General features: G+C 37.1%; 2 protein-coding genes and 1 long non-coding RNA gene across 7 annotated transcripts in view; 2 read left to right on the plus strand and 1 right to left on the minus strand.

Annotated features, from left to right (window-relative positions):
* The window catches only part of LOC125698633 (sarcolemma associated protein), a 403,851-nt gene that overhangs the window by 112,899 nt on the left and 276,274 nt on the right, over positions 1 to 14,678 (plus strand). The gene's annotated exons all lie outside the window — the stretch shown is intronic.
* The window catches only part of IL17RD (interleukin 17 receptor D), a 58,825-nt gene that overhangs the window by 6,962 nt on the left and 37,185 nt on the right, over positions 1 to 14,678 (minus strand). For all 5 annotated transcript variants that reach the window (XM_048957261.1, XM_048957262.1, XM_048957265.1 and 2 more), the window contains 10 exons: positions 10,935 to 10,992; positions 8,338 to 8,463; positions 6,003 to 6,121; positions 5,442 to 5,562; positions 4,572 to 4,616; positions 4,332 to 4,483; positions 3,521 to 3,586; positions 2,956 to 3,010; positions 1,989 to 2,099; positions 296 to 480 (listed from right to left, as the gene is read on the minus strand). In XM_048957261.1, the coding sequence (XP_048813218.1) occupies positions 296 to 480; positions 1,989 to 2,099; positions 2,956 to 3,010; positions 3,521 to 3,586; positions 4,332 to 4,483; positions 4,572 to 4,616; positions 5,442 to 5,562; positions 6,003 to 6,121; positions 8,338 to 8,463; positions 10,935 to 10,992 (1,038 nt within the window). The remainder of the gene's footprint in view (positions 1 to 295; positions 481 to 1,988; positions 2,100 to 2,955; positions 3,011 to 3,520; positions 3,587 to 4,331; positions 4,484 to 4,571; positions 4,617 to 5,441; positions 5,563 to 6,002; positions 6,122 to 8,337; positions 8,464 to 10,934; positions 10,993 to 14,678) is intronic.
* Positions 419 to 1,877, plus strand: LOC125698647 (uncharacterized). The gene is made up of 3 exons (XR_007379243.1): positions 419 to 519; positions 599 to 859; positions 1,770 to 1,877. It is a non-coding gene; the product is annotated as an uncharacterized LOC125698647 (long non-coding RNA).

Genomic DNA, 14,678 nt, shown 5'->3' on the forward strand with positions numbered 1-14,678 from the left:
GGCCACCAGAGGTCAGACTTGCTGTAGAGCTGAAAAATCTAGGATCTCAGTGGTAGGATTACAGTTCAACAAAAATTAACTATTAACTGTCTTGTTTTCCACAACTGTGTTTTCTGTGCAGGCTAGAATCTCTTCCTTTTCTTAAGTGAAGAAAGTTCATGTAATATGTAGAAAAATAATGCAAGTTATGTCTGTCCATAGGAGACACTGAAATACCCCACTTTTATCATGATGAGTTTTGCAAGTACTCTCTTAATTAAAGTAATTCTGTTAATAGTAGAAATGTTGAGCTTACCTCACAGCCACAAAAGTCCTGAAGAAAATAAGCAAAGCACTGGATAACATTAATGTGTTTCTGGCAATCTTTACTGGAATAGCAAATGAACACTTTTGGCCGGGGGCGAAGTCTTTCCACAGGGAGCCCTGCACCATAAGCTGAAGATTCTGAGCTCTCCTCATCTAGATGGGAATATATATTCTCTAAATTGGAAAAAAAGAAAGAGAATTCATACTATAAAGGTGCTCTTTTGTTTATTTGAACTTTCTTGACTTTCAACTAAAGCAGATAGAAAATAATTTTTTTCAAATTCCTTTCCAGCCTGAAAAAGTTGCACACCCTCAATCTACCACCTTCTGAGCTGTTACTTATGTGGAACATACTTGAAAAGGGAAATATGAAATTGTATTGCTGCACAACTCATGAAAGTTTTCGTTTCTAAGTAGAATGAAGTTGTTTCACCTCACTGTGAAAAAAGCCTTACGTATACTGTCATGAAGAGCTTCCTGCATAGCTAAGTCCTTTTGAATACAAAACTCCAGGAGTAAAAATCCTTTCAGAATATCATACAGCATCTCTCTGGTATGTAATGTTTTTTGAAAATTAATTTGGCATGCATTTGAGTTTAGAAAAATTAACTTAGTTCAAAATAGCTATGCGTGTTTCCTTCCTTGGATGGATGCACTTACACTGGAACGTGGGTGCCTTACACCAGACTAACTCAATACAGTTCTAGTTGATTAAACTAACTTTGAATAAAATATGCCTATTTCAAAATATAAACTTAGCCCTTAGGGATATTTTTCTTAGAATAATTCATCAGTAATAACTACGCTGGAACAGCTCTCTGCGTAGATACCCTGAGCGATTTGTCTTTTTGTTGGAACTGTGCTAGTTGTGAGCAAAGGAACAGCCACAGAAGACCAGAAGGTAAAGGGATTTAACCCAAATGGCATATAGCACTTGCATTATATCTCATTTCCAAAATTCAGATGGATAACACAGATACGTGGGGCTTAGAGAATGTAATTGCTTTTTCCATATTGATGAAATAGCACGAGTCCTGAGATTCTACCAAAAAATGCCAACTGATTTTTAACATCTCAGAGTAAAAAGCACAGCTTGCCAGCTCCTAGACACAGTGGAGAGAGAAATCGGGGAATAGAGATGGAATCTAATTTACAGAAACATCTGCAACTAAGTTTTAGGAGAGAAGGCTTAGGATGAAGTGTAAAGGCAACTTCCAGGAAAGTGAGCAATCTGGAATAACAGACACAAGTAGTATTCCAGACAGTGCTGAGAATTACGTTCGTGTCACATGGCTTTACTTTCTTTCTGGTTTAAAATCAGTATCAGTGATACTTCTGAATGAAACAAGGCAATGTTTAAAATATGTCAATTTACAGATATGCTTGTATTCTACACAGGTCCTGCATTACTTTCAGAAACAAACAGAAACCCTAATTAAAAAATTAATTTCCATCAATTCTAGATTTGTAATGCAATACTTCTTTTGGAAACAAATCACCATCATGCACTGAACTAAGAATTTGCTACAAGTTTCAACACAGCGTGAAATGTGGAAAGGAAGGAGGAAGAGCTGAAAAAGAAAGTTCTTCAGGTAAAGATATTTCTAGAATAAAGCTACTAACTGGGACCTTTGTGGTTGCAAATGTGCATCTTTATATCCATACTGAATGAACCCTCTTACCTTGCTGCTTTTTGCGGCACATCACAGTGAAAAGTGTTGCAAACGCCGAAATGACAACTAAAGGCACTGTAATGGCAATAGCTCTTATTGGTCCAGCCCATGGAGAATGCACTTGGAGAAACAAAGCAGAATTAGGTGTGTGCTTATTAAAAAACCTCAATCAAATCTTCACACTGGGAACATAAAATTGCTGCAGCACATGATTATCAGGAATTTGGAAATGTACAGTAAATTCAAACAACATGTTCTGCTCCATTTTGAAGAGGTTTTATGCTACTTGTCCTGATAACCACAGCATTAGAGCAACTAACATCAGTAACAAGAGCTTTCTGCACACTGCACCCTCATGATGGGGGAGTGAGTTGTATTTTTAACACGATACACAAGAGTCATTTCAACTGTTGGATTTTCATTCCAGAGAGCTCAAATAGTGGCTTCCCACAAAGACTACAAAGACTTTGCATCAGTCCATTTTGTCTATTACCTTCATCTAAGGCTATGCTTTGGGTCTGCAGTTACACTGAGAAATCCTCATTTAATTTCAGGCCAAGCATTCAACTGACAGATTTTTCAGAATGCTTTATTTCATTTCAGGGCTGAAGCACATAGCCAGTAACGTGTTCAGGCTGCTCTCATAGTTTCACTACATTACATCCACACTGCTGCATGCATTGTTTGCTTGCTACTTAGGTACAGATTACAAATTTTCGTATCTATAACAAAAGTGATGTATCCACAACTACTTCCAATTATCTCTTGATCTAAACTGTACTAAATGTGAATAGAAATGACATAGAAATGCAGATGTGTACATAGAAGCGTGCTCTCTTTTCATCAAAAGATCACGGCACATTTGCATCAGCAGTCTTCAGTCAGTGAATACATATGTCAAATCAACATTTATTTCCAATGCAATTAAAACAATCTAAATTCATCAGGCATACTACTTAAAAAACAATATTCATACCTGGTTTTAGTGCATAGTGCATTGTTTTCCTTGTTGTATTAGTGTCATCGACCAGCTTTGGAAAGTAAAAGTTGAATTTTATTTTGTGGAAATCTCATTTCATTTTCTGCAATATTGAAACAACTGTAACAGCTTCCACAACCTGATGAGAAACTTACTGTTCAAAAAGTTCCAGAGCACCAAAAAGTACTAACTAGTGAAATCATTTGTCTTTGGCAGTACGTAGCTTATTCTCCTGACACTAACTTTTACATGTATCGCCATCCATCAAAAGAGACTTAACTTTCAAGTATAGCAGAAATTGGCCAAACTTTATAATTCCAGTGAAGAACCAAAATCCAAGAATTACTCAGGCTCACAATTCTACTTGAAGGCACAAATGAAAAAGCTGTGCATTTAGAGAAGCAGAACTATGGAAAGGTCAAGAACAATGTAAAACCTTTACTTGGCCAAGGTACCTCAGGAGGGATGCCTGAAGTTACTGAAGACTTGGACTTTAATTTCACTTAATTCCTTCATGAATGTACTCATTCTGCTGTAGTACAAATGACTCTGTAAACATTACCTCGATTATATAATCCCCTGGAGTTACATTCTGAAGAATACAACTTGTGGTATCTGTGTTTTGATCCTACATCCAAAAAAAAACAAAAACAAAATACTCTGCATGATACACACACACTTTTAAAATATAACGTAAAATACATTCATATTGATTTAGAAACTTAGGGTGCTCTTCTGTCTTAAACCAGCTCAACTAATTCTCTACTCAAGTATGCAAGGACTGCAGTCCTCTGCTTGCAGAACTAGAATATGATCAAACATCCATTTGAAAAAAAAAAAAAAACAGTTTTCAAAGGTTGTCCACTGAGATAAAATTTGACACTGAAAAATAACCGAAGCTAAGGAAAACAATGCAGCAAATTGCAGCACCCATAGGAAGACATATGCACAGCTGTACAAAATCACAGAGAACCAAATTCTACACTCACACTGAAATGAGCAGTACCTTGTGACACCATCTCGAATGGGTAATCTGTTCAGTGGTAAAATTTGGCGTGGAGATAAAATCACATCATTGGAAGGAACGTTTAACAAATGTAATAAGATGCAATTTGAAGTATTAATCAGCTGTATGGCCTTCAAGAGAGAACAGCCTCTTCTCATCTGCTTACAGTATTCAGCACCACTGAGCACTCAAGTGTTCTTTTTGATTGATGAGTGCTATCACAACACAACAGATACTTCCACAAATAGCACCAAACAGTTTAAAATCTTCAAAGTGATCAAATTTTGTATTAAGTTTCCATAAAACCTTAGAACATCCATGTGAATGAGTTTTCTGCTTTTGAGAGTTGCAAAACACAGTGACATACCTGTTTGCAGGCCTTTTGCTTGAACAGCCCTTCATGTTTCAGTTTGTAGTGAAGAAAGTAATATCTAAATCCAAAGTTGTGGGGAGCATGATCAAAAGAGACTTGCATATTGAATCCCTGCTGGGTAACATTCAGATTCCGTGGCTTCCAGTCTGTCAGAGAAAACATTCATAAACTGGCAAGTGACTCTTCGAGAGCAGTAACTTCTTATAAGTATATAGAAAGTATTGTTTTACTTACAAGGTTTGCAGATGAGGTTTTCTGGCTGTAGCAATAATTCACACGCTGAAAATAGAGGTAAAAGGATTAATGACAGAGCATCCACATGCTATGCTATGTGAGTATAAAAATAAAGTGCAAAAGAAAGGAGTTATTTCAGCATTTTAAAGTCAGCACTCTCATTTCTTTTCCAGTCTGTAATACACCCAGAGTGAATATATTTTGCAAACTCACCTTCTAAGTTACGATTCAAGCCCTTTCTCATCTTTAAATGAGATAGGTTCAGTAAATTGAAAACAGTAATCCTTAGCAGGACAAATACCAACACTTTACCCAAATTGGTACTTACAGTTAGATTCTATTCAATTCTATTTAGGCACTGATGAGTTTATTCAAGTTTATTCTCATTAGCCTGCAATAAGAATTGCTAATTGCTAAATAATTTTGAGAAAGTCAACTTGATTCATTGCTGCCTCATTTCATATGCATTTACCCATACCTACCCTCTACACTCCCATTTCTGAAACTGATCTCAAAAGCAGAAGCAATTTGAGCTTTTTCACAGTGCCCAGTGAGGGGAAGAAAAGAAATGAACCACCTTCATGAGTAATCCTGCTGCAGGCAGATCTCAGGCAATTATAGGCCTTTCTGAGACCCTCCCTCTGGTAGGTGGATAACATGAATTATTCACTACAGATTTTTCATTGCAATTCAAATTCTTTCCACTTAATACCCAGATCTTTCAAAGACTGTGTCAATAACTATCTTAACCCAGACTCCTCTGACATTATCATGTTCTACATTGAAAGCTATTCTTTTAATCAGAAAAGCTATTTCTGAAAACAAAAAAAGGAGGGGAAAGGAATGACACTGCATGTATGCAATACTTACGTCGAGTTCGGAAAAAAAATGGATGATAATTGCTTTCATTTTTAGTGGAAGGAAAAGGCACAATCTTTACAAAGTAATCTGTTTCAAACTTCAGGTTTGCAAAGGGATTAGATTCCATTCCCTACACAAAAAGACAAGATTGAAAAAACTTTAACTAAAGACACTTTCTTCAGTATTAGCCCACAGATCTGCAAACATGAGTATTAGTGAATCTACTAAGAAACCTTTCTCTGTCCATCCATTACAACATTGACACGAGAAAGCTTCACGCAGAGCTGGGATGTGGACTTGTTACAGATGTGCCACCTCTCCCCCCCAGTCACCCCAAACAGTTTTGTGACAGTTTCCAGCCTCAGGAAAGCTCCTAAAGAAGGGGAATAGATCTATCTCCAGTCAACAACTGTTCATAAGAGAACAACGTTGAGAAGCAATCACCATCCTAGTAAACATCACATTAATTATATATCTATCTAAATATGTACACAAATTTATAAACAGCACATAAATACATTCAAGACTACACAAGCAATAGTGAAGCATTTCTTGAAAAAAAGCACTTACTGTTCTTTTGAAACTTGGGTTCAGCTGCTTTGGATCTCTTAAAACCATCTGCTGACATTGCCTTCCCTCTGACTTTAACTCTTCAAGTATTACTCGGAATCCTCTCAGATATTCAATCCCTGCAATATTTCAAAATGCATTCAGTGATATTTTATGTGATATGAAGATAGTTCAATTTCTCTTCACACTTAAATCCTAACCCTCACACGAAATACGTTTGTGTTTTAATATTTGTGACATCAGTTCTTCCCACATTGCCTATCTTGCCTATTTAGAATTCAGTCTCTGGCAAAGGCTGTAATTACTACACACCTGTGTAATACTTAGAGCAGAGGGGCTCCCATTGCAGCTGAGGCTTCCAAATTATCACTGCAATACAAATAATCAGTTCCTTCACCAGCAATACACTCAATAGTAACTTTGTACTTCCATGATTTGCAATGCAATGTAACAGTTTGCTAGCAAATTACAGAAATACATCTTTATAACATATTCACTCAGTTTTTCAACCTTTGGTTTAAAGGGATGGCAGTTATCACCATCTCTTTGTTTCTAGAATATAACAGCGTAACAGAAAGCTTGACTTAGAAGGAATGGAATCTATTCCAGTGAGTGCACACGTCCAGTTATTTTTAAGTGATGCCAGAACTACATCCATTGTTTTCAAGCTCCTCTAACACAACCAACTCTCAGCACAGCCTCTGCATTTCTTTGCAATGTTCTCATCGTGGGATTACCAATTAAATGACTAAACTGAGTCACGGTGATAGAAGCATCACAGCACAATATCAGTGTGATGCTGTGACAGATTTGTGATTCAGGTGTCAAAGTTACTGCACAGTTCTTCAAGACTGATTACCATTACTCCACCTAATTCCATACATTAAAGACAATTACATGTGGCAGAATGCACATTTACCTGAGGCACAGACACCATCTTCATAAGGTAAATGCCACAAAAATCAACACAGATTAACCTGGCTTTACACTAGGCTTGTCAGGAAGAAAGGAAGGGTGGAAAGAAGGAAGGGAGGGGAGGGGATGGGTGGGAAAAGAAAAAAGAATTCTTCTGTTCCAATATTTTTTTTTTTTAATGCTTTATAATAAAAGAAAGAAAATGTTTTATACTAAAAGAAAGGCCATGCCCAATGTGTTCCTAATGCTCCATGGAACAAAAGCACTGTTTGTGCTTACACGAGGGCCACAAAAGCATCCAGTCTCTGTGTTACCCAAGATGTTTCAACAGCAGTTCTGCCTTCACGCTTCCCAGAGGATTAACCTCTGATCAGACAACAGAGAACACCAGAATTTGTTTCCCATATAGTTCTCATTCATCCAGTCTGCAGCTGAAGATTACCAACTGGTTTCAACCGCACACTTCTACAGAATTCAGGGTATTTTTCACATACTGCCTTAAGCTCCAGCAATTAATCATTACTTGCTCTTACAAATTTAAAATGCAAACCAACTCCGAAAGCAAGATTCAATACTGGGAGGGCACAAACAAAATTTCACTGGTACACTTATCTAAAGTGTTTGACAGATCTATGCCAAAAAATGTATGTCAAGTTCAATAAAGGCACTTTTTCAGCTGCCACACCTCAACACTTAGGTTGTCATCTTACCACACAAACTTCCCACGTTATTTAATTGTAAGAAAAAAAACTTTTTGAGGAAGTATGAACCATGACATATCAAACTGGGAGACTGCTGTATGAGTACATGAGCATTAATCAAATGTTTTAATTTCAAAAACTACACTGTGCTTAACTCTAATGATTTACTTGATACTGAAAAGCACTCAAAGACATGAGTACAACTCTTTTAAGCTCTTTGCAAAAAGAAAAGCCACAGTGAACTTCTGTGCGATAGGGAAGATTTTCATGGCTGCTCCCCACCTCATTCCCAACTGTTACAAAGATACTGCCAATTTGTAGCACTTCACACACTTCTGAAACCAACTTTATCGCTGCGACAGCTTGACTATGAACAGTAACAGTGAATGAATTTCAGGTCTGGTGCTACCTCTGTAACTTTACCCCAGAATCCTTTCTTTTCATTCCAGTCAAAGCAGTCACTCTATCAGCGGTTACCATAAAAATGTTGTTTTTATTAGAGAAATCATTTACCTTACTGTTAAGAACATATCTTCTGCGGTACATCTTTCCGTTAGCAGCTTATTTAAAGCAGCAGTTCCACAAAGCTGTCAAGAATTTCTTTCTTAAGCAGTTTTCTTTAATGCTTTGAGCATAATTTAGTCACATTAACTGACCTGATCAACAAGAATTCATTACCAAAGACAGGATGAATTAGTTCACTTTCCTCTACTACTTACCAATGGCATTTGCTGTCCAAAGTATTGTGACTGCAACCTGTTCGTAACACGCATACTGACTGATGGTTATATTCTGCACATCTCCAATCACATGTTTACCCACTGAATTCAGGTAAGGAGTGCAGTCTGAAAATACAGAGAAATAAAATTTAATAAGAAACATTAAAAGTAAATTTTAAAAGAAACATATGAGTTCATAGAATCCTTAGAGTTGGAAGGGACCTCTGAAGGTCATCTAGTCCTCTCCTCTGAACTGGGACATCCACAGCTCAAAGCCTGGTCCAGCCTGGCCCTGAATGTCTCCAGGGTCAGGGTTTCCACCACATTTCTGGGCAATCTAATTCAACCTGGTTCTTGTGCCACATCAGAGAAGAACCTTGAAAACTATTCAGTTTCCAGCAAGGCCCACATTTTTCCACTTGAATAAAGAAGTCAATTCTCTGACATTTCTTCAAGACTGAGCAAAGTTATGCACGCTATTTATTTTATAAAATAAATAAATACTGTACAGTAAATCAACATGAAGCTTTTGTCTTAAAACAATGAAAAACAGTCCAAAGCTTCAAAAGTCATTGAGCACAACCACTTCGACCAGCTGCCAAAGCCTCATTTGCAGGACTCCTCATTTACCATTTTGTAATGCCAGAGCAGCCTGGTGTCACAGGTTGCAAAAATGACATATTTTGGAACTCTCTAAAGAGTATTTTTTTTCCTCACTAATTACTCAAAATGTAAGGACTGCCATTTAATTTGTGCACATACAGTGCAAGAGAACACTGGTGAGTGACCAGGTTCTGATGTCAACAACAACGATGTGAAGTCTTAGAACTGGTGCCCAAGAAGTGCTCTTAACCACAGATAATGCTTGATCTTGGCTACTTCTCTGCCACCCATTCAGTAACTGATGATAAATCTGAAAATCCAGATACAATTTATATGGTTTGCACTTGGATATACAGAGTTCCTAAAAATATTAAAAAAATAATCAAGTGCTATAATAAACCAATACAAGAAATCAGAATTTAATTCAGATGTGTGCTCCTTAAACAAGGAAAAAAATAGCTAAGTAAAAAGTAGTTTCAGAAAATGACTCTTCTGCTACAAACAATGATGGTAAGTGGCCTTTCATGTAACCGCCCCACAATTAAAAACAGAACAGTTTGTACAATACTGCTCTTTCCACAAGCTGGGCAATTGGTATTTACTCTGCTGTTTGTAGAATTCTGTTGCTATGAGTGAATGGAATGACAGCATGAACTTCCTCTTCAGAGAATAGAGCATCTCTTTCAATGGAAACTTTGAAGTAACAGCTTTTGCTAGGTCTGGAACTAATTAAAAGCAAGCTCAAGATATTGGATCCTGGTTGCTAAAATTTCTGGTCAAATGATAATTTGCCAGAATGCATTACAACATAAATGTCTGAGGTTTGACTGCAAGACACTGATTTGTATTTTCAAAGAACAACAAATTTAGAAAGAAAACAACACAGAAAAAAGTGCATGTTTTTTCAGGAAATCACTTATTTTACTTGAATACAGTTGGAATACTAAAACATACAAACATTTGTTGTTCACCTGAATAAATAATCTAACCAACTAATAGGAGAACACAAAACTGAGTTCATTAGAGTTGCTGTGTAGCAAGCTAAGAGCTTTTAAATCATAGCTAGCAAGGTACATTCTGCTTTACGCTGCTTTACTCAATTTTAGAATGTATTTGCACATTATATGAACATTTTAGCCTTGATATCAGGGACCTCTTTCCCTAGTACTGCATAATTCAAATAATAACTTCATTCAGGAAGTGTGCAGTGCCAGCAGAACTTTGAATTAACACTTGCCATTGGTTAATTACAGTTCCTGGTGCCAAAATTAATGGAAAAAATACAACAGACACAGGGACTTCAACAAACTCCATTGTGTGAAATAAATGCAGGGATCTCTGCTCCAACTGACATTTCTTACTGTTGTTCTTTGTGCAGATAACAAATGGTAACTTGTATGTAGTTATCTCTTGTACAATCTGATGTGCTTAAATTTTGCTCATTTCTTTAAGAAGATTAGATAACAAATGAATTCACAATGAAAGATTCCAAATTCAGAAGTTAGCAATAAATTGAGGAATGTAAGGATAATGAGAATGAATTGAGTAGACAACAAAAAAAAAGGGGGGGGGGGGGAAGGGATGGATGGAACTTGCACTGGCTTCAATGCAAACATTGCTACTGTAAATTGGGACCTTCTCTAGTCTGCACGTTGAGCTTATACTGATGATGGCCACTTATATATTTCCATGTAAGGTTTTCAATGACTGCATTATTCAACAGAATGAAAACACTCTTTATAATTCTCTGACCAGTAACGGGTGAATGATCCGATAGTGAAACTACTACAGATGATTAGACCAACTTACTCTAATTAGTGAAATATACGAAGACCCACCAGACTGAGAAGAAACAAACCTAGATTTGAAAGTCGTTTCAGAACTAAAGAGGTCATGTTACTCTTCGAGTCATTTTTAAGAGAGATACTGCTATATATTGACAACTGAGACTGCATACTTGATTTTTGTGAATTAAGTGCAAATTTTCTACTTACTGTCATATTTAAAGGTGATATTGAGAAGCCCATTGCTCTTGGTGACAGATGACAGGCCCTGTAGGGAAATATCAAGAAATCAATATGATTTTTTTTTAATTAAAAAAAAAAAGCTATTTTGAACATTCCCGCTTTGTAAGCAGTGTTTTGGACAATAACAGAACTCATGTCCTTTTTTTCCTTCTGCTCAGGCACACCGTCAGTCAGACAATCTGAACACAAGCAGTAATAACAGATCAGGTTGCGTATTCCTGCCACCAACATTCCCAGCATAACGTTGCTAAGGGTGGTGACTACATTGGAAAACAGCATTCTGTAACTGCTAATTTGTTTTATCAAATAATGTTATTGTGCCCTTTGTATCTGCTATAGTTTCTATGGAAATAAAATAGGAGGCATTACTTTTGGAGCAACCTACACATCTCTCACTCTCCCAGTAGGCATGAATACTGCAGAAATCCACTATTCCATATCAGACACTGGTTAGATCAAATATTTTATGTTCTCAAACATTATCAAAACACACCACGTCTCGCTCAATGTCACAGAAGCTAAGGAGCCATCAGAACTCCCCCACTGCCCTCTGAGGGCAGTTTACTACTACAGTGCAAAGAGAAGAAGTTAATAGTATAAGAGTAATGAGTATTGAGTATTGCAATGAGTAAGTATGAGTGAAATCACCTTAGAAAAAGACATAAAATAGCATATAAAGAACAAAAGCAAAGCAGATCTTAGCAGTACCCCTGGAAGTCACTTTTGTAATCTCACTTTCTTCTCAGGTGGCTTTTCATTTGTTTAGCTTTGATTTCGTTCAGCATTAAACAAGCTGTTATACAAAAATGTTTCCTGAAACAGGAAGGTGTCAGTTTTTTTCCCCCAAGTCTTAACTTTTCTACTAATATCTTTTCTCTTTTGAAACGTTTCCTGTTTCTCTTAAGCTACACAAAATCCCATTTAACTAACTCCAGCAAAACAAAGACACCACATGTGTGCGATGATATGAACAACATATGAAAAAAAATGACAACAATGACACTGGCTTCGTATATTTATAAGTGAGCAAAGACAGATATTCAATTCTGCTCAACTCTTAAGGTCATAGAGCTGAAGCTTTGAGGATGAGAAATACCACTAAACCCCCCCCCCCCCCCACTTCCCCCCACTGAAAATCAGCACAATTATTTTCATTTATTTGGTCTTTTATTCCTTATATTTAAAAGCATATAAAAAAATGCAGAAAGGCTGTAGAAATTTGGGAAAGAGTGAGGAGCACCTTAAAAAGCTGAACTAGATAGTTGTCACACAAGTTTTATGTTAGAACATGTCAGCTAGGCAGAGAACCATACTTTGGTGGTTATCCTCCAAGTCCTTCCTGCCGGGAGCCAAAGGTGCTTCCAGGAAGCACTCCCTCCTGCTTAAGCCATAAAGTAGGCATGCTGTTTAAATGGCTTATTGCTAAGACAATTTGTTTAGAGCACATACTTTAAAACTATAAATCCTAATGTTATGGCCCTAGGGCTCTACGCTCTTAGTTAATTAACCACTAACATTGGCCGAATTTACACGCAGCTTTTAGTTTATTCTGAGCATTGCTAGAAAGCTCCACTGCCTGGAGAGTTGTCCAAAAAATCCCTTCGGTCCACATACTTCTACACACAGGGACTGAAAAGGCAAATATTGTAAAAAAAAATAGCCAAAACATCTGAATACAGACCTGAATACAGTACTGATCTCTAAGCAGATCATAGAAGTTGAAATGCTTAATGAAATTAAGTTACAAACAATCTTGATTGTTAAAAAGTGGAGATGGGGGGCTGTTATTGACAGAAACATTCACTCTCACAGTACACGAGCTTAAAACACAGAATTCTGTAGAAAACATGAGAAGCAAAATCCAAATCCCTCTTCACTATTGGGCAAGTAAGTCTGAAAGAATTTCCATCACAGAACGCATACCTCAAGGCACAGAGATTAATGTTGGAATTGTTCCTCAACCTACATCAACAGCGAAGGTTAAGATCCTAAGATATCTTCAATTAGCACAGCTCTGCATAACGTTAATGCACCTCATCTCCTGAAGAATGAATGACTAACTCAGCGCGCTGATAAGGCATGTGCAGGCATTTCACTTCCAGCCTCCATCCTTCAACGTGAAACAGTGTGACTATTCATGAGAGACAAAGACTATTACGCAAAGGTAATCTCTATTTTGTTTGTTTTTGTAATTTTCTGATATTTGGCCTACATACGTGGTACATTCTCAGCAGTGAAATGCACCTACAGCTAATGTTTCTACTCATTACTGGTCTGGAGAGGAACAGACGTAGGCCTCCATTTCCAGTAAGAAATGCTAAAGAAAACATTAACAGCAGGAACTGTTTGTGTCAGAGAAATGCTAAATGTAACTACTGCCAGGCAGCAGATACAATGGAAGTCAAATACAACAGAAAGAAAAGAAAATAATCTGATTCACTTTTATTGAATGTTTTCCTCTTCCTGCTAATTTGAAACATACAGTGCTTCACATCCTTTGTCAAGCTGCAAGTACTATTTCTTCCATATACGTTTGACAGCTCCTGCTAGATACGGACTAGGCGATCTCAGAATCACCTTCTGATAACTGCCTTTACAAACAACACTTACGTATACTTCAACATTAACTTCATTTGAGCAAACTCTCCTTCACTCAAGAAAGGCAATTCCACGTGTGAATAGGCACTGTCAGGCTGCCACTTAACATCAGTACCAGGAAAGGAGCCTCACGCTAGCACTAATTACAGAGATCTGGAAAAGGTAGGAAATCACTGCCCCTCAAGCACAGCCTTGTGCACCAGACCAAAGCAGCAATTGTGATTCATCTTTCGAATGTTGCTGATCCATGCACACATGGTCCTCATTTCACGCTCCCCCAAGGCAAACTGAAGGGACAATTGTTTTTGAACCCTAACATCAAGACGAATAATCAGTGTTTACCATACTCACTGCTCAGTAAACTGCAGGTTGTAGATTTGACATCTGCTATTTTCATTTTAAAGCTTTCTCGATGTTTTCCAACAAGATATTTTCTATTTCCACAGCCATCAATGCAGATGAATTATCTGTGTTATTCATATGCCTGCAGTTTGGATCACTCCCAGGAGAACACAGCAAAATACAAAACCCACCCTCATTTTTGCTCTACAACCACTGACCATATACTCCACTGAATGCAGAATGAACTCTAAACCCTGGGTAGATGGCTTGCTACCATTGCTACTATACTTCTGGTGTAACTGATTATTCCAAACCAAAATGTTTTTCATATTTCTATTTATGTATCTACCCACATTGTATGCACACACTATGGAAATAACATTTGTCAATAAAGCAATTCAGTGACAGCTGAGAAGTAGGTTTTGTTATAAGTGAATTCACGTATCGATAAACTTCTTGGTGCCAATTTCCGATTTAAAGTTAATTCTTTCAGCTTCAGTTCTTTGTGTGTTCCTTATTACATTGCTTGCATAAGAAATCACCAGATTTAGATGGTTTTTGCTGTTTTTTACTGTTTCTTTAGAGCCACTGCACATTAAATTCAGCTGCAGAGGAACTGCAAAGACTGTGTCTTTGTGGCATCTGCATCCTGAATCTGCTGAGATATGAGAAGCAGAATATTGCTTTTACTTTGTTACAAACTACATATTGGGGAAAAAAAAAAAAAAAAAAAAAAAACCTCATTCAGGAGCATTGAAAAGAAATGTCAAA

Source organism: Lagopus muta, chromosome 11 (assembly GCF_023343835.1).
Source record: "Lagopus muta isolate bLagMut1 chromosome 11, bLagMut1 primary, whole genome shotgun sequence".
NCBI lineage: Eukaryota > Metazoa > Chordata > Aves > Galliformes > Phasianidae > Lagopus > Lagopus muta.